The 20,954-nt window shown below is 44.5% G+C and overlaps 1 protein-coding gene across 1 annotated transcript in view; it reads right to left on the bottom strand.

Moving 5' to 3' along the window:
• SLC25A26 (solute carrier family 25 member 26) overlaps window positions 1-20,954 on the bottom strand; it is a 243,915-nt gene that overhangs the window by 211,315 nt on the left and 11,646 nt on the right. Inside the window, exons 2-3 of the mRNA XM_082266005.1 lie at window positions 16,435-16,591; window positions 15,314-15,423 (exon numbers count right to left, since the gene is read on the bottom strand). Coding sequence (XP_082122131.1) covers window positions 15,314-15,423; window positions 16,435-16,591 — 267 coding nt within the window. The remainder of the gene's footprint in view (window positions 1-15,313; window positions 15,424-16,434; window positions 16,592-20,954) is intronic.

Below are 20,954 nucleotides of genomic sequence, written 5' to 3'. Positions count from 1 at the left end.
CCCATTGGCTCCATGAGAAGGGTTCTCATTGGGCAGTGGAGGAAACCCAACCAGTGGCACATTCAGGCCTGTATCTACCCCAGAAAGGCAGACTCTGCCGCACAGGATTCTGGGAGTGGGTATAAGTCTGAGGGGGAACGCATGACGCAGCTTCTTTGGCGGGAAGCAGAGTCCCAGGAGGGAGTGTATGGCTGTCTCTCCTCCTGTCAGAAAGAACGGGTGTCTCGGGTGGCTGCCTGAGAGTCCAGAGAGAGAGCTGAGCTGAGCTGAGCTGCAGAGAGGATCCGGTGTGACGAGGACCAGTGGAGATAGAGGGGTGCAGTTCCAGGAAAGCATGCCAAGTTCGTGAGTACTGTGATTTGCCCCTGAGGGTCTGCCTAGTGTAGAGGGGACCACTCCGGTGAAGGTCCCAGGGATCCAGGAGCCAGCTAGTGTCAAAGGGGGTGCCTAGTGAGAGGACCCTGAAGTGTCAGAGGGGGTGCCTAGTGAGAAGACCCTGAAGTGTCAGACGGGGGGGGCCTAGTGAGAGGACCCTGAGTGTAAAGGGGGGCGCCAGCGGTTGGTCCCTGAAGAGTTAAGTGTACAGTGTTAAGGGTTGCAGCAGCACAAGCAGTTATACGGAGCTACCTCAGTCAGTGAAGGGCTGGAGGGAGTCATTCGCAGGGCTTTTGAGCTAGACAGAGTGCCAAGAGTCAAGGATTATTACAGTCCTAGATCTTAGTTAACCAAGGAGTTAAAGTCGAAGTTTCAGCACAGTTCAGCAAAACAATATTTTCAAGCGCCAGGAAGCATTGGTCGGCATTCAGCTGGCGTCAGGACAGCGCTAACAGGCATTTTTTCTACAAAGTGTCCCAGTTAAACCTAGTTGAGCCAGAGGAGTATCCCACTCATTCCTTTCTCCCATCCCTATCACAAAATAAACCAAAGATTCCGGAATGGTCATTGTCTCAGCTCTCACACTTGGGTTTTCAGCTTAAATGTGTTGGAAGTGTTCCCGGTAACAATGGCAGACCCACATCAGGCCCAATGCCTGGAAATCCTGCTATACTTACATTGGTGGTCAGTGGATAAATACCTTCTAACATTAGTGATCAGTGGAGAAATGCCCTTTTACATTGGTGGTCAGAGTAAAAAAAATCCTTGCACTGGTGGTCGATGTAAAAGTGACCTCTTACATTAAAGGAGAAGCATGGCAAAGCTATTTTGGCTATATTTCTCCTATGGATCACAGGGGTGCAGTTCATTCTGTACTCCAGTGACCCGGTCTAAGCCAAAAGTGGGCTATAAGACGCTGTTTATTGAGGTCATTCAACCGGTCCAGGCTCTGTATTGATCCCGTCTTTACAGTCAGTACCCACCCAGATAACTGGACTGGCAGCTCGCTCAGCCTCTTAGCGAGCTGCTGAGAGCCTGAGCCAGCCGCTCCCACCCTCTCCACAACCCAGCGCTCCATAGAGCGCTGCAGGGACAAAGTTGAAAGCCAGAGACTGATGGTCACTGGCTCTCTGCTCACTGAAGAGTGAGAACTAAGCGATCAGCAGTCTTTGGTTGCTCAGTTTTCAGTCTTTATTAGCAGCGGGGGACAGATGCAGTATATATATATATGTATGTATATATATACATATACACTCACCTAGATGGATGCAGTATGGATCCGATACTGCATCTGTCCCCCGCTGCTAATAAAGACTGAAAACTGAGCAACCAATGACTGCTGATTGCTTAGTTCTCCATCTTCAGTGAGCAGAGAGCCAGTGACCATCAGTCTCTGGCTTTTAACTTTGTCCCTGCAGCGCTGGGCTGTGGAGAGGGTGGGAGCGGCTGGCTTAGGCTCTCAGCAGCTCGCTAAGAGGCTGAGTGAGTATATATATATATATATATATATATATATATATATATATATATATATATATAATTTTTTTCTTTTTTTAAAGAACCCCATATTTCGCTTTCAAATGTCGGTAGGAAAATGCTCCCTTACATTGGTAGTTATTGTAGGTAGGTGAACAACTGGACATTTCTCTCATACTGTGCAGAAAGCTTGAAGTATAGTAATATAGATATTTATACTAACATAGCAGCAGTAAACACAGGTTTGGGTAGAGCTAGCAGGTCATACAGGATTTTCTTTTTCCCTCATTCAACCAGCAGGTTAAACGAAAAAATAAAAAAAAATGGATTCCCCCATCCACACATTTGATGTGGAAGGGGGAATCACTCTCCCTGAACGAATATATTCTGCCAGCGGGGATCCTTCCTGTATACAAGTCAAACCAGCTAGCCCATACATGGATCGAAATTCAGCCAGTCTCTGCTGAACCGGACGAATTTTGATCCAAGTATGGCCGGCTTTTCATTGTAGATGCTGACTTCAAGTTAGGTCTGCAGAAAATAAGCAATGCAGGTCTCTACGCCCATATATGCTTATAGCAGGTCCAAATCTCTAACCAAAATGGAGCCACTCACCAAGGCAATGGTTTCAAAGAGGTAAGACATACAGGTCCACCCTTATACAATTACAGAGCCATATAGAAACTCAATACTAATACAAATCATCAACCGCCTCTGTGCTCACAAGGGGCTTTTCTTATAAAAGAGCAATTTCATGGAGCTCCGTCCCCTGTGTTATATCAGATATGCTCTGTAGTCTTTCAGAAAATAGCATAACTTCTCCTTGGATTTTTTTTTTTTTTTTCGGCTGGTGGAGAGGAAATGCAGCTGCTAGATAACTGAAAGTCCCTGAAATGTAAGTGCGGTACACACTATAGGAAAATCGGGCGAACCATCGTCCGATTTTCCTCGTTGTTTCACAGCAACCGATGAACGAAAATTCGTATGAAAATTCTCGAAGGGACAAACTCCAAAATCTCTCTTGTACGAGAAAAAAAAAGGAACGATTTTAGTTTAAAGTGTACTGTTTTCGTACGATTTTTGTACAAGAAAAATCAGAAAGGAAAGACTGCACATTATCAGAAACAAGCAAAAAAAAAGCCTCATAGGTTCTGATTTGCTGTGAAACAACGAGGAAAATTGGACGATCGTTCTCCCGATTTTCTTATAGTGTGTACCCCACTTTAACTGGACAGCAGACAAGCGGGACACGTAAGATGTACAGTTGATTCATCTCACTTCACTTTCGCTGATGGAGGACATAGAATTCAGCAATAAATGTATTAAATTAGAAGATTTTTATCTGTGACCACTCACTAGGTAGTCTTTTTGGGATTTCCCCAAAATCCAAGCAAGGTCAGTGTCAGTTGTCCTGATTGAAGAAAGCATTTACTAGATCATGCAGAACATTTGTAGTGACTTTTGTAGAATTTGAAAACTCAAAATGTGAAAATTTTTTTAGGCCTGGTTAACACTAGAGCAACTGCGATATCATCTGATTTCCAATGCGATTATGTAGTGCAGAGGAGTTCAACCTGTGGCCCTTGGAGCCCTTTGATGTGGCCCTTGGAGCCCTTTGATGTGGCCCTTGGAGCCCTTTGATGTGGCTCTTGGAGCCCTTTGATGTGGCCCTTGGAGCCCTTTGATGTGGCTCTTGGAGCCCTTTGATGTGGGCTGTGACCTCAAACCAGCATAGTGCACTTCTATTTTATCATGCGGTTTGGTGCGCTTTTAGAAAGTGCATCACACCCGCAAGAACTTTAAAGTCTATGGCAAAATGCAGCTAACTCGTAAAAGAGCAGCAGGTGCACCGCGCAGTGTGAAAGCAGCCTTATAGGAGGCTCAGGACAGGCTCATTTATATTTGCAGGGTGGGGTAAAATCAGATAGATGAGATGCCTTTTTACCACAACCCCTCCCAAACCACTGGTGTAGCGGCAGGGGTCGCAATGGTGACCCCATCCCATGCTCAAAAGAGCCCATGTAGCCTCCCCCTGTCACATTCTGTTATTTGAATAGAAGGGGCTGCAGCAGCAGTATATACAGGAACCAATCCTCTCCATTTTCCTCCTGCAGCAGCTGAAAGCCGGCTTCTCCTTCTCTACTTCCTGCATGATTCAGCCGCTGCAGGAGGAAAATGTTCATAATGCTAATCAAAATAAAATAATTCAAAATTCAGAACCATGTCATTTCATTGTGGCCCGCAACTGGTTACCAAATCACTTAAGTGGCCCTTGCTCTTCAGAAGGTTGAGCACTCCTGACGTGGTGCAATTTCAGTATGACTTTTCTGACGAGTTTTAAATGCGATTTTCATACTACTGTGATTCTGAAGGAGAATAATCATGGGGAAAAACGTTCTATGCATTAAGATAAAAAGCCTTCTGTATGTAGCAGCCGCCCTCATCCTCCCTAATACTTACCTGAGCTCCATCTCTATCCAGCGATGTCAACAAGTGCCTCGGCTGTCCGGGACTCTCCCTTCTGATTGGCTTAGACACAGCAGTGGTGCAATTGGCTCCCGCTGCTGTCAATCAAGTCAGCTAGCCAATCATGAGATAGAGGGGGCAGGTCCAAAGCTGCTTGCTGTGGGGGCACTCGACAGGAGGGAGGGGCCAGGAGCAGTGAAGAGGGACCCAAGAAGAGGAGGATCCAGGTTGCCCTATGCAAACCCAACAGCACAGAGCAGGTAAGTAGAACATGTTAAAAAAAAAAAAAAAAAAAAAGACGAGACTTTAAAATCACCTAAATGTATTATTAATGCAAGCAATGTTAGTACCCGATATTGACTTGGATTTTGAAATAGTACTGCAGAGTAGTGACCGGCCAATATTGTTTTTTTAAAGCCGATACAGATACCGATATTTTGGCCATTAAATATAGTTATTGGCTGATATTGGCCTAAATTTTTATACATTTAAAAAATTTATTTATTTTTTTTCTTGACAGGTACCGTTGTGGAGGGATCTGGGGGTCCAAAAGACCCCAAACCCCTCCTTTGCACTTAAAAGCATTCAAAACGCCAAGTTTGGCTGTTTTGAATGCTGCAATTTTTTTTAATTTGGCGCTGAGTACCCGGAAGTGATGTCATGACATCACTTCCGGGTTTTTACACGGAGACCCGATTTATTAGCGCTGAATGCGGCTTTGATCAGGTCTTCCTGCGGCCATGCAGGCTGGTTGCCCGGGTCTCCTGGTGGGATGGGAGGGGGGGCGAGCCACGGAAGGTGGCGGATGGGGGGGGGGGACGTCCCCTCCCGCTCCTTGTAATGACATTACAAAACAGCCGACCGTCGGCTATGGACGCCGGTACCGGGGCAATGCCTCTAGCTGCAGGTGTCACCCTGGTACAAGCACTTTCCCGAAATATCGGCAATATCGGTAACCTCATTGGCCGATTGCGATATATCGGGGAGAGTGCTGATCAGCCCCCCATATATCGGCATTGCCGATAATCGGTCAATCACTACTCATCAGTCCGCTGCTCCTCTTTCACTGTCCAGTCACAGGCTTGGGGGAAGGACAAGACCTGGAAGTGTCATTAAATTGTAGCACAGAAAAATCTGGTCTCCTGCCCTGCCAGACAGAGCTGTGCGGCAGAACGTGGTTAATCTGAGAGCTGGATGAGTAGAAAAACAAATACTTAGGCAGGTAAAACAGCTCCTATACGTATGACGTCTGTATTTACCTGCCTGGAGTTCAGCTTTTAATCACCTCCTACCCAAGCCTTTTCTGTCACTTCGATCCTAGATGTAAAAATCTACTTTTTTTTTGCTAGAAATTTACTTAGAACCCCCAAACATTATATTTTTTTTTTCACCAGAGACCCTATAGAATCAAATTGTGTTTGTTGCCCTTTTTTATGTCATACGGTATTTGTGCAGCGGTTTTTTTCAAACTCAATTTTTTGGGGAAAACAAACACATGAATAAAAAAAAAAAAAAACAGTAAAGTTAGCCCAATTTTTTTGTATAATGTGAAATATGATGTTACACCGAGTAAATAGATACCTAACATATACTGCTTTAAAATTGCGTCTGCCTGTGGAATGGCGGCAAACTACGGTGCTTAGAATTCTCCATAGGTGACGCTTTAAACGCCTTTACAGGTTACCAGTTTTGAGTTGCACAGGAGGTCTGGTGCTGCAATTATTGCTCTCGCTCTGACGTTCGCAACAATATCTCACATGCATGGTGCGATTACCATTTACATATGCGTGTGGGAGTAGCATATGCGTAAGCACAGTGGGACAGGACGCTTACATTTTTTTTTTTTTTACTTTTAAATTTATTTTATAGTTTGTTTTTTTTTACACTTTTTTTACACTTTCGCACATTTTTTTGTACAAACTTTATTGCTATCACAAGGGATGAACAACATCCCTTGCAAAAGCATGGGCCATGACAGGTCCTCTTTATGCAGAGATTTGGGGTCTATTAGACCCCAAATCTCTCCTCTGGCCCCCCCATGCAGCCGGTCAGACCAAGATGGGTCCAATCAGTCGCTTCTCTGGCCGCTAGTGGCCAGGTAAACAAAAGGGTGGAACTGGAAGTGCTGACTACTCGTCGCTCCCGGTTTCCAGGGTTACAGAGAGGGGAATGGTCAGTTCCTCTCTCTCTGTACCAGGCAGCCATCGCCGCCTGGCGCATAGCGCTCCCGGCCTCCGTGATGGGACCAGAGAGACCAGGAGAGGCGGCGGGAGGGGGTTGGGACCCCCTTCCACCACCCGCAGTAGTGATCGAGTGGCTAATTAGCCACTCTGATCACTTCTGCCGGAAAAAGGATTCCCGGCTTCAAACAATAATACTGAGATGATGCCTGTTGGTGCAAGCATCATCCTGGTATAACCACTAAAATCCAAGGACATACACTGGGAAATGGTTAAAAAAATAAAATCTAAAAAAAATAAAAAAAAGACAGTTATTTTGTACACAGAACAATTTTGCAATATCACTGCAAAAACTATTTAATCTTTCTGTCAGATATTGACTAGAGAATGGGATGATTTATCCAGTATGCAATCTTATTTTCCTGTAACACAAGGGCATTGTTATCTAGACGAGATGGGGCAGTCACATCGCAGTGTCATATTAGCAATACAGAAGGAATGTACATGGTGTCATGGATCCGTCCACCACCAGGAGTCACAATGCTATTGTAATTTCCCCATCCAATTCTAGGCATTACATCGATGACATGTTTATTTACAGGACCGGAGAGCTGCTCCCGGATAATCATCTGGATTTTCAGCACAGATTCTCCCATGTACGAGAAATGACATCACAAATAACTTCAATTTTTATTCTAATGGAATGCACATTGGTAATACAGATTGGAGGGGATTTCAAATTAAAAAGATTTCTTGCATAATTCCATTGTGGGAGAGCAGATGCACACAGAAGTATGAAATCTACAATAAAGTTAAAAATAATTCCATATATAATAATTCATTGAGCACAAAAAAAAAAAAAAAAAAAAAGTCCTGAGCCAGATACCGTATCGAATTTAAAGCTGAACTCGAACTTTAAAACTGAAAAGCGAATGTACTTATGAGTGCTGTTTTACCTGCCATAGTAACTCTGTAATGTATAAGATTTACATGACCTTGTAACTAGTAAATCGACCGATATCGTTTTTTTAATGCGATTTTGGTCATCGGATATCGGTATCGGCCGATATTTTTCGGACATGTAAAAAAAAATGTTTTTATTTTCTAAAGGTACTCCTTGTGGAGGGATCTGGGGGTCTAAAAGACCTCAAACCCCTCCTCGGCACTGAAAAGCATTCCAAATGGCAAGTTTGGCTGTTTTTAATGCCGTCAGTTTTTTTTATTCGGCGCCGAGTACCCGGAAGTGATGTCATGCTACACCGGGTCTTCTCTTCGGCGGTGGCGGTGGAGGTAGGATGCCCGGGTCTCCGGTCCCACCGTCATGACATCATTCTGGGTTTTTGCATGGAGACCCGATCAAAGCCGAATGTGGCTCTGATCGGGCCTTTGGCGGCCGTGCAGGTTGCTTGCCCTGGTTTCCGTTGGGACGGGAGACCCGGGCAAGCCGCGGAAGGTGGCGGGAGGGGGGGGGGGGGACGTCCCCTCCCGCTCCATGTAATGACAGCCAAGCGGCTCCTCAGCCGCATCGGTTGTCATTACAAGCCAGCCGACCGTAGGCTATGGACACCGGTAGCGTTGTGATGCTCTAGCACTGTCAGTGTGAAAAGGAAAAAAATAAATAAAAATTGACGGCTGCTGTCAGAGGGACATCGGTCCCAAAGAGGAAAGGAATTATTTGTGCCCCCAGTGCCACCTACCAGTGTCATCCACCAGTGCCACCTACCAGTTCCCACCAGCGCCACCTATCATTGCTCACCAGTGACACTTATCAGTGCCCCATCATAAGTGTCACCTACCAGTGCCTATCATTGCCCATCAGTGCCACCTATTAGTGCCTATCAGTGCCCATGAGTGCCGCCTATTAGTGCCCTTCAGCACCGCCCATCAGTGTCACCTACCAGTGCCTATCATTGCCCATCAGTGCCACCTATTAGTGCCTATCAGTGCCCATGAGTGCCACCTATTAGTGCCTATCAGTGCCCATGAGTGCCGCCTATTAGTGCCCTTCAGCACCGCCCATCAGTGCCACCTTATCAGTGCCCATCAGTGCAGCCTACCAGTGCCCATCAGTGCAGCCTACCAGTGCCCATCAGTGCAGCCTACCAGTGTCCATCAGTGCAGCCTACCAGTGTCCATCAGTGCAGCCTACCAGTGCCCATCAGTGCAGCCTACCAGTGCCGCCTCATCAGCACCCATCAATGAAGGAGAAAAATTACCTGTTTGCAAAGTTTTATAACAAACTATAAAAACTGTTTTGTTTTTTCAAAATTTTCGGTCTTTTTTTGTTTGCTCAGCAAAAAATAAAAACCCCAGTAGTGATTAAATACCACCAAAAGAAAGCTCTATTTGTTTGAAAAAAGGCAAGTGGTTAATATTAGGACACATACCTGTCCAGGAATCCAGCAGTTTCTTCACTCGAGCTAATTTTTCAATCGGCTCGCGTGAGCTGCCACCACCATCTCCACAGAGGGAAGCCGGAAGTGAAGCCATACGTCTTCACAGCCGGTTACCTACTGCGCATGCGCTGCGCTTTGTGAATAGCCCGGTGGCGGGGGAAGGAGGAGGGGGCCGAACTTCCGGTTGAGTTTGCCGCGGCAAGTTCAGCCGGAAGTGGGAGCAGGTACCAGTCAAAACCAGGTACCCCCCCCCCCCTCAAAAGGTGCCAAATGTGGCAGCGGAGGGGGAAGGAAGCACACAATCGAGCTTCCCCTTTTGGGCAGAGCTCTGCTTTAGGTAACACTTACAGGTCTTGTCCTCCATCCCCCAGCCTGTGAGTGAACAGTGAAGGAGAAACAGAAAACGGAGCTAATTTCTCAGTAAGTCGACCCTCTCCTCTTATCGGCATTTTCCTTTTTGGTCAAGAGTACTGCAGCACAATGAACTGTCTCCTGATGCTGGGTTTCCCTCACTGTACAGAGGGGATTAAAGAGGCTAATACCAAGTCAAATTCAGGGACTTGATATTTATCATTAAAAAAAAAAAAAATACATTTAAAGGCTAACTCAATGTTTAAAGGGATTGTAAAGGCAGGAGTTTTTTATCTTAAAAGTAGAAGTCCACCCCAACACTAAAATCCCTGCATCTATAGACCTCCACGATCCCACAACAACCCATCTTGCCCTCTAAAGAACAAAATCAGTATACTTACCTTTTTTAAGTGGATTCGACCTGATCCCACGCTGAGCTGTCAGCAGCAGCTTCACTGTGTAGGCGGCTGCAGAGAGGGCAGCCCACAATGTAAGCTCCATAGTAAGTCTATGGGTGATGTCACTACCCATTCATTCCACAGCTGTTATTGGCCGTGTCCTCTGCAGAGCTTCCAATGCTGGAGATCGGGTCGGATCGGCTTCAAAAAAATGTATGTACAGTAAAACCTTGGATTAAGAGTAACTTGGTTTAGGAGTTTATTTTAAATTGTGACTTGATAAACAAGCGATGTCTTGATATATAAGTCACGTCAGAACAGAATATAAAAGAGAAGAGAGACTCCTCTAAGTGTAGCAATATGGTTACATTTAATGAAGGTTCAACATTTAGCAACTCACATGGTTGATGATTAAAACGGGCACATCTAAGTATGTAGGCACCCAGGGTAAAGCTGTCCACATAGACCGTCCTCTGCACCGCCATCAATGTCATCCCTTCCATACTGCGCTCCACAAGTGCTTCAAGCCTCGCTTTCAGATCGCTCTACTGCAGTCTTCCCGGTCACGACTGCAGACTGTCAGCGGTGCGGAGAATGGTCTATGTGGACAGCTATACCCCGGATGCCTTCATACTTAGATGTGCTTGTTATAATCATCAACCATGTGGGTTCATAAATGTTGAACCTTCATTAACCGGTTGCCGACTGCTCACAGTATATTTACTGCGGCAGTCAGCCCCGGCCAGGCAGAGTGACGTAGGTCTACGTCGCTCGCCTGTCACTCCTTCTAGAGCCAATAGCGGGCGAGCGCACGCCCGCCGAGGCGCGCGCCCGCCGAGGCTCGTTCACAAAGGAGTGCAGGCGTGTGACCGGCGGACCCGATGTCCGCCGGTCACACTACGATCGCCGGTACAGCGGGAGAAAGACAGAGCGGCTTATGTAAACAAGCCGCCTGTCATTCTCCCCTGTGTAAAAATGAAGATCAGACGGTTCTACTATGTAGAACCGTTGATCTTTGTTTTTACACTAGGAGACCTGTCCCATCACAGTTAGAATCACGCCCCTAGGACACACTTAACCCCTCCCTGTCCAATACAGTTAACCCCTCCCCTGCCAGTGTCATTTTTGCAGTAACAGTGCATATATATAGCACTGATTACTGCAGTAATGTCACTGGTACCCCCAAAAGTGTCAAAAATGTCAGTCAAGGGTCCGATCTGTCCGCCGCAATGTCGCAGTACCGCAAAAAAAAAAAAAAAAAAAAAAAAAAAAAAAAAAAAATCGCAGATCGCCGCCATTACTCGTTAAAAAAAAAAAAAAAACACCAAAAATGACAAAAATCTTTCCCTTTGTTAGTAAACGCGATAACTTTTGCGCAAACCAATCAAAATACGCTTTTTGCAATTTATTTTACCAAACATATGTAGCGTAAAACAATTTGGCCGAAAATGTTAAAAAATTTTGATTTTTACATTTTTTGGGGGGAATTTCATATAAAAAAAAGTGAAAAATATTATTTTTGCAAAAATTACGCTCTTTTTTTGTTTATAGCGCATGATTAAAAAAATCGCACAGGTGATCAAATACCACCAAAAGAAAGCTCTGTTTGTGGGAAAAAAAAGGACGTGAAATTCGTTTAGGTACAGCGTCGCACGACCGCGCAATTGTCCGTCAAAGTCACGCAGTAAAAAAAAAAATCGCAAAAAAAACCCTGGTCAGGAAGGGGGTAAAATCTTCCGGGGCTTAAGTGGTTAAATGTAACCATATTGCTACACTTAGAGGCGCCTCTCTTCTCTTTTATACGCTGTATCTCCTGCTGGATTTTGCTTCTAATCCCCTTGTGGAGGCGCCATTTGTGGATGGACATTTTATGGTTACACAACCGATCACATTGCTGCAATCTTTTTATATGGGCTATAAACTGAAGGACTTCTAATTAAATGGTTGTGAAACGAATCAGAGTTTCCATTATTTCTTATGGGGAAATTCGCTTTGCTATAAGAGTGCTTTGGATTACAAGCATGTTTCTGGAATGAATTATGCTCGCAATCCAAGGTTTTACTCTGTACTGATTTCTTCTTTATAGGGCTAGATAGATAGGTTTGTGTTAGATTGTGGAGATCTATAGTTGCAGGGATTTTAGTTTTAGGGTTAACACTTTATTGCATTCTTTGCATTAGGATAAAAAACCTGTGTGCAGCAGCCTCCCTCAGCTTCCCTAATACTTACTTGAGCCCGTTTTTATCCAGGGATGTTGCAGGAGTGTCTGAGCTGCGAATGGCTCCCACTGCTGTCAATCAAAATTATTCAGCCAATCAGGAGAGAGAGGGGGGCTGGAGCCAGGTCGCAGCTCTGTGTCTGAATGGACACAAGGAGCTGTGACTCGGCTCGGGTGCCCCCATAGCAAGCTGCTTGCTGTGGGGGCACGCAACAGATGGGTGGGGCCAGGAGAGCCGAAGAGGGATCCGAGAAGAGGAGGATCCAGGCTGCTCTGTGCAAAACCAACTGCACAGAGAAGGTAAGTATAACATGTTTATTATTTAAAAAAAATAAAACACAAGACTTTACAATCACTTTAAGGTGAGTTTAAATGGTTTGCCTGGGCCCAAACAAACGTCTGATTTCTTTTGAACTGAATTATATTTTAAATGTACTGTCCGCCCATATTTTGTAAAAGCACTATGCAGACTGTTGGCGCTCTATAAATCCTGTGTAGTATTCTTATCAATAATTTGCTTCGCTAACAGATGAATATGGGCACATATAGATTGAATTTAGACTCAACTACATACAGTATACAGTGCTGTGTTCCTGCAGCAGAACAGGGACTTTCTGTCCCACACCTGGAACAAAATTAAAGTGGAGTTCCACCCAAAAGTGAAACTTCCGCTGATCTGCTCCCCCCCCCTCTCCGGTGACACATTTGGCACCTTTCAGGGGGGAAGGGGGGACGGGTTTATGACGGGTACCCTTCCCCACTTCTGGAATCAGCACTGTCCCTCGGAAGTTTGAACCCCCTCCCGGGTTTATTGGAAAGCGCAGGGTGCTTCGAGCATTCAGAAACAGGACTGCTACATACGTAGAATATCCTATGTGTGTGTGTGCTGCCAACCCTTAGACCTGTGCAAGGATTAGCAAAGCTCAAGCCAATCAAATGGACTGCAAAGGATGTTCTGCACTACAAAGAATGCAAAACTGCAAAAAATGTCTGCCACTGATCCACCCTGGAAATCGATTTCCAATTAACAACAGAGCTGGCAGCAACTATAAACCCCCTAGAATGAGCATGTAAGGTAGGAGTTAAAGAAGGGCAGTTTCCATTGGATTGTTCTGAAATAGTGATTTTGATTCATGAAGATCTGCCTTATAGAATAATGATCCCCTTCCCCCTGGCGTCCAACGACCTCCTTCCCGTCCACCCCTCCTTTCATCCACTTCTTTTCTCCCCTTTATTTTTCTTTTCACCTTGAGCCTTGTCGCCCCCCCCCCCCTCTTTTTAGGCAGGTATATCACCCTCCTCCATCTTTCCATGGACTTATTTTTATGCTCGCCAATCTGTCCTGGTTTGTGACTGGATCTATTCTTGCTGCTGGTCAAAATGGATTGTTTATTGTTCCCACTTTAACACTAACGATGCACCCCACAATACACATGTCAATAGTAAATGCTGTTTTTTTTTTGGCAGGCCGAACCTCGGCTACACAAGATTTGCAACTGCCTCTAATGATTCAACCATTTTTGTATAGGAGGGCTCTGCTACCATTGCTTTTCTATCAATGTTATTGTTCATTACAGTTTGATTCTGTCTGTGTGATCATTTACACAACCGTATGCCTTGCAAATCTGTACCTGCACCAATTTTGTACATTGCAAACAACTTTTTTTTCTTCACTAAAAATACTATGAAGGAATAATGATCAAAACCAGTGGTTTCCAAATGCGACCTTTTGCTTGCCTTTATCCGACCCTTGGGGCACTATTCGTCCCACTGACACCAACAAGGAGGCACCATTACTTTCACTGACACCAACAGTGAGGAACCATTCCTCTTGCTAAGACCAACGATGGAGAATATTGTCTTCCACCAACACCAATGATGGAATACTATTCCTCCCACTGACACCAGCAAATTCCTCACACTAATATAAACAATTAGGCACTATTCCTCCAACTATAACCAATAATAGGGCACTATTCCTCCAACTATAACCAATAATAGGGCACTATTCCTCCAACTATAACCAATAATAGGGCACTTATCCTCCAATTAATACTAATGATGAGGTACGATTTCTACAACTAAAAACAATGATGGGGTACTATTTCTTCAACTATTACCAATGATGGGGCAAGATTTCTCCCACTAATACCAATGATGGGGCACTATTCCTCCCACTAATACCAATAATATGGTATTATTTCTCCAATACCAATAATGGGGCACTATTTCTCCAGAAAATACTAATGATGGGGCACTGTTCCTCCCACTAATAGCAATGATGGGGACTCTGTTCCTCCCATGAATACCAATGATGGGGTACTTTTTTCTCCAACTAATACCAATAATGGGCCCTATTTTTTCAACTAATTCCAATAATGGGGCACTATTTGTCCAACCAATACCAATAATGGGGCACTACTCCTCCAAATAATAATAATGAAGGGGCACTATTTCTCCAACTAATACCAATGATGGGGTATTAATCTTCCCACTAATACCAATGACGGGGCACTATTTCTCCCACTAATATCACTGGTGGGGCACTATTCCTCCTTCTACTGACTACAGGCACGGCACAGTGCGATTCTTTTTTTTTTTTTACTCGCACTGACGCTGGGGCATTTTCTACTCCCACTGGCCACTTTGGACCCTCTAAAGTCTGAAGGACAGTAAACTGGTCCTTTGTTTAAAAAGTTTGGAGACTCCTGATCAAGACCCCAGCCTTATTATACTCAAGCAAACATGAATGATTTCTGTGGTCTTTTTTGCTTTGAAAACAAGCAGATATTTGGTCAATTAAATTGAGGAAAATGATTGGTGACTAAGAGCAACAAAGAATCTTCTTGCTTAAAAATGAAAAAAAAAAAAAAAAACTCAATAGGAATTTAGTTTACATGTGTGGCTTCTTCTCAACTTATATTGGAGTTAACATGTCAAAAAAACAGCCCTAACAATCAGCATGAAAAGATGAAGTCAAGCAAGCCCCCTCTTTGCACTACTGCAAAAATAAAAGGAGGTACAAATGTTGGTTAAATGAGTGATTTCCAAAAAATACCAAGGCTCCGTTCACATGTAGGCGTTTTGGGGCGTTTTTGGGGAGTTTTTCTGCTCTAGGATCACCTCTCAAAACGCCCAACAAGACAAATCCTATTCATTTCAATGGCCCCTGTTCACATCTGAGCGTTTTGACGCTGTAAGCAAAACGCCCAACGCTCAAAAAAGTACATGAGCTTCTTTTTGGGCAGATTACAGGCGTTTTCCATTGGTTTCTATTCAATCTAAAAACGCCTGCACAAAAAACGCCTGTAAAAACGCCTGTAAATCGCGGTAAAAATCGCGGTAAAATCGCGGTTGAAAAACGCGCGAAAACGCTACGCTCAGGTGTGAATGTAGCCTAATGCAAAAATATATCCTATTATTTTTAATGTGGTTATTCGTTATTATACATACCACTTCTCCCATAGAGGCGGCTACCATGTGCACTACTGGAGAGAGGTATGAAGACGATTCGGAGTGAAGCCAATGTTTCACAGTTTCATATGTCACAAAGAAAGCAGATGCTAAAAGTAATATAAAACAAAGACAGATGGTGAGAAAACACAAATGTAGGCCATATAATACAGCTGAAAGTGGTATTAAACCAATAGACAAACATTTATTAGATTGTAGCTTACAATTCTTAAGATATGATGGCTGCATTAGCTGCATTGCATTTTCACCTGGTAATCAAGCCGGTAAGTCTGTTGTTTTTCCAGAGTACAAATTCTTCTGCAAATATATATTAAAGTGCCTTGATGGCTGTATATTGGTATGGAGGAGTAGGAGTTCCTAGACCGGCAGTATTTGTATGCAGAACCCCTTAAAGTGGAACTCCACCCAAAAGAGGAAGGGGGGGGGCAGGTACCTGGTTTGACAGGTACCCGCTCCCACTTCGGGCTCAGTTTGGCCCCCGACTCCTTCCCCTGCAGCCTTCTGGGCCTTCACAGGTCCCAGAAGTCTGCAGCCCATTTACAAAGTGCGGCAAGATTCGTGCATGCACAGTAGGAAACCAGCTGGGAAGCCGCACCTGATAGACGATTAAAGAACCGGCTCGGTTGAGGACAATGCTGAATGCTTAAGTAAGTGCCCTAATATTAAAAGTCAGCAGCTACAGTATTTGAAGCTGCTGACTTTTAACTTTTTTTTTGGGGGGGGGGGGGCCTGGAACTCCTTTTTTAAGTAACACACACAAGATTGTGATCCTCCATAAATCGGAAGAACTGAAATCCAATGAATGCAAGGAGTTTTCCAGGAACAGCGAGCCCTGGGCCAAATGTTTAGATGATGCTGGACATCCTCCAGCCAGGAATAAGGCAAGCTCTTTCTGATTTGCTGCATCTTCTAATACACACTATGAGAAGCTCACAGTGTGCAGTGAAATCATAGAAGCAATTTCAATACAGGAGAGAAGCCTGTACAACTGTGCAAGACTGAAGATAAGGATTGAGTTCAGCTTTAAGTTATTATACTTTTTTGCTAATTTGGTGGCAGAGACATTATAGTTCACATCTTACATCCAAAAAAGATCTTACCATTCGGAAAGGATCCAATAGCAGTGGAGGGGACACCAGCATAAATGCCACGGAAGCCACCAGCCCTGGAAAACCCTTGAGGGCTCTGTAGTCTGGTTTTCATAGTGTCCAGAGGAAATAAAATAAGGTCAACACACATCCCAGCCGTCCCACCGGCCTAAGAAACAAAATATTAATAGCCAGTATGAAGGAAAACCGGATCTGACATTTAAGCATATTAAACATATTAAGCGGATGAAGTTCTTTGACTGCTTGAATTGGATTGAGATTTGTTAAAACAAAACTATAGGTAAAAATTAAAACAAAATAGGTAAAGTAAACATTTTTAAAAAAATAAAAAATCAGCTTTTCCTGGAAGGCTTACATTCAATCTGAGGCTGTCCCCGCAGTACTTCCCTTCTGCCACTAGATGTCACGACTATATGGTTGAATAATGCTCCGCTCATTCACCCAAATTTCTTTGAGCCAAAGCAGTCCTAGACTCAACCAACAAGCATGCCTTAAAGCGGAGTTCCACCCAAAATTAAAAACTTCCGCTTTAGGTAGTCCTGACCCTCTGACATGCCACATTTGGCATGTCATTTTTTTGGGGGGAGGAGCGGGTACCTGGTTTTGACAGGTACCCGCTCCCACTTCCGCTCGGAGCGCAGCGACGCCCTGAGTGGAAGTTCTCCTCTCCCCCTCCCTCCTTGCAATCTTCTGGGACATGTCAGAGGTCCCAGAAGATTGCTGGCCAATCAAGACACGCCGCGCAACTCGCGCATGCGCAGTGCGTACCCGGCTGTGAAGCCGCAAACTGTCACAGCCGGGTGCCTACACCAGTGATGCCGGCGCCACCGAGACCAAAGGAAGAGGATCGAGGCTTCGGGCGGCCGCATCACTAGAACGTTGGACAGGTGAGTGTGTGTTTATTAAAAGTCAGCAGCTACACTTTTTGTAGCTGCTGACTTTTAATAAACACAGAAAAGGCTGGAACTCCACTTTAAGCCACCATGTCAGACTGCCCAAGGACTCATGCACACTGCAGCTCAAAAAAAAAAAAAAGAAAAGCTGCTTTTACAGGACATTTGAGCTTTTATTTCTAGATCATCCAGCTCATCGCCCAGTCCGGCAGTTGATTGATGAGTTGAGATCCCAGCAGAGAACTAGGTCCTTACTCCTGACTAGGCAGAAAAAAAACTGAGTACCTATAGCAGAGAGAGGGAGTATATCCCCTGGGACTGCCCATAGGCATAGCCAGACTTTTTCTGTCTAGTGTCCTACTCCTGTAGGGGGCAGTATAATCCAATGGTTAAGAAGATCAGGAGCTGTGTTCATCAATGAACGAAAGAGAAATATTGTTTTGATGAACATTTTCGCAAATATTGTGCAATAAAAATCAGTAGCACCTTATTTTTATTCTACTGGCCATGTGCTTTCAGAAAATATATGGTTTGGGGGGTCTTTAACAAACACTGAAAGCTGTAAGGGAAAAATAAAAAAGCAATGGAAAAATTGCAAAAATGGACTGGCCAGCTAAGTTTAAAAATGGAGCACAGGGCCTGGCAGCGAAAGGGTTAAAGCTAATATACTGGTTTTGTATTTTCTTCTTTATTTGTTATGGTCAGAACTAAAATCATAAACTCAGCCTGCAAGTGGAGCTTTCTCCTGTTTCTCCTTAAAGTATTTCTAAAAACAGACTTTTTTTTTTTTATCTTAATGCAATCTATGCATTAACATAAAAAAACCTTCTGTATGTAGCAGCCCTCCTCATACTTACCTGAACCCCATCTCAATCCAGCAATATTTCACCTGAGACTCGGCTGTCCGGGACTCTCCATTCTGATTAGCTGAGAAACACAGCGGAAGCCATTGGCTCCCACTGCTGTCAATCAAAGCCAGTGAACCAATGAGGAGAGAGCGGATGGGGCCGAGCCGCAGCTCCATGTCTGAATAGACACAGAGAGCAGCAGCTCGGCTCGGGTGTCCCTGTAGCAAGCTGCTTGGTGTGGGGGCACTTGGCAAGAGGGAGGAGCCAGGAGCGCAGACGAGGGACCCGAGAAGAGGAGGATCAGGGCGGCTCTGAGCAAAACCAACTGCACAGAGGAGGTAAGTATAAGAGCCGGTTCACACTAATCCGGCTCAAAGTTGCCCCGACTTTGGGAGACTTTGAAATCGCCCGTGCAGCACAACTTCATCGCGGCTTGCAAACGACTTCTCATAATAGAAGTCAATGCAAGTCGCTCCGACTTCACCAAAATATAGTGCAGGAACCTTTTTCTAAGTTGGAGCGACTTGAGTCGCACTGATTAGAATGGTTCCATTGCACAGCATGGAGCGCTAATTGTCAGGCAAGTTGGACTAAACCGGCTCTAACATGATTGTTATTTTTAAAGAAAACATTATATGCATGAAGTTTTATAAGAAAAAAAAAAAAAACACACCTTCCACGTGTAGCTCCCCCCAACTACCCCCTAACACGTATCTGAGCCTGTACGCAATCCAGTGATGTGCATGAGAGCAGTGACTTTCCCAGCTCTCTGCTTCCTCATTGGCTAGGACACAGCTGTCAATCACAGCCAGTGAGGAGGGAGCAGGGGTGGGGCTGAGCCACGCTTTGTGGGTCTTATGCACACACAGAGTGGGGGTTCAGGAGTCGGCATGCAGGCAACTTGCTATGGGGACACTTGGCAGGGGGAAGAAGCCAGAAACGTCAACAGGGGACCCCAGAAAAGGAGGATCTGGGCTGCTCTCTGCAAAACCATTGCACAGAGCAGGTAAGTATGACATGTTTATTTAAAAAAAAAAAAAAAAAATTACCTTTACTAATATTCCGATAGTAAACTTGTTTCAGAGTTCAATGGCTCAAGCTGTAATTTACACAAAGCAGTGACACTTCTCCGCTCACTCACTGCAGGGCTTTTTTTGAGCTTTAATAAGATGTTTGTGCTCTTCTCTTTCCTTAGGAAACTCACTGCTCTGCAAATGTATTATTTTACTGTAAGACACTGTATATTATATACTGTATATTATATACTGTATATTATAGCAAAAAAAATAAAAACATATGCCTGATGCAGTGGATGGAGTGAACACAGACATATTATGTGTAAAGGTGCCATGAACTAAAGTAGGGTCCAAAAGAATGGTACAGTATCATTGATGTGAGATTTTCTAAATTATGTCCAGTTAAAAAAGGTTGGAAGAGAAGTACATATGGTATTTAAAATTTACTTTTTTGGCGACAAAAACCCAATACGTTTCCTTGCATATCCAAATAATAAGAAACAAGATGGAAACGTGACACACCAGAGCCCAGCCACTATGCAGACAGGTTAAGATACAGATTCAGCATTAGCTCCCCTTGACTACACTCCTCAGACATGTTTCGTCCCACCCATCAGGCTTAATCATATGATTGGGGGGGGGGGGTGGGCTGTGTACTGAGTCCTCTGTGCTATGTGCTCTCTACCTACAACTGCACACCGTGCTATCGTACAAACAGCATTACATTTGCAGGACGATTTTAGGCAATCAGTTGTTAGTGGAGAGGATAAAAAAAGGTTATATAGTGGAGGTAGGAAAGATAGTGGAGTTGAGCTTCATCCAAAATGTGAAGCTCCGCTTGTTCTCACCCTCCCCTCCTCTACTGGCACATTTGGCACTTTGTGGGTGGAGCGGTTACCCGGTTTTGACAGGTACCTGCTCCCATTTCCTGGTAGGATCGCCACACAGCAATCTAAGTCATGTCCGGCCCCTCTTCCTTCCCCCGCTTCCTTCTGGGGCCTGCGTGTGTCCCAGAAGATGGCGGGACCTGTCAGAAAGCGCAGCGTGACTTGTGAATGAGCAGGCCATTTTCCCTTACTTGCAATGCTGGTTCCTGCACCTGAAGCTGATGAACGACTCGGCTCGGGGTGCTGACCTTGCAGGAACCCTGGACAGGTAAGTGTCCATATATTAAAAGTTAGCAGTTACAGTACTTGCAGCTGCTGACTTAACTTTTTTTCCCCAGACTAGAACTCCGCTTTAAAGAGGTTTTAAATTTAAAAAAGAAAAACCTGAAAGACAAAAGGCATAATTAGCTAGTATGCATCGCATACTAGCTCATTATGAAATACTTACCTTAGAACGAAGCCCCTGCAGTGCCACCCGCTCACCAATAACACAGCAGATATTTTTGGCTGTCCTTCCTGGTTCGCGTCCTCCGGCCATCTGATTGGCCGGAGACGCGATGACATCACTCCTTCAGAGCGCATGCGCCGATGACGTCATCGGCTGCTTGCAATGTAAATATCTCTCAAACTGGGCAGGTTTAGGAAATATTTACAGTACCTGTAGGTAAGCCTTATTATAGACTCCCCTATAGGCAAAAGTCATTAAAGGGGGTTTACAACCTCTAAGTTTTTCAGGTATACGTTTCTGAGACTCTTTTGTGGTCAGTAAATGTACATGCCGCTGTAAAAAAATCTCAGCAACAAATATACTTTCTTAGGCTACTTAGGAAGAATGGTCCAGGGCAAAAAGTATTGGAGACCTTTTAT

The sequence above is a fragment of the Pelophylax lessonae genome, assembly GCF_965119305.1.
Source record: "Pelophylax lessonae genome assembly, chromosome: 8".
NCBI lineage: Eukaryota > Metazoa > Chordata > Amphibia > Anura > Ranidae > Pelophylax > Pelophylax lessonae.
The sequence above is the reverse complement of the archived record's forward strand: the minus strand, read 5'-3'. Positions and strand labels throughout refer to the sequence as shown.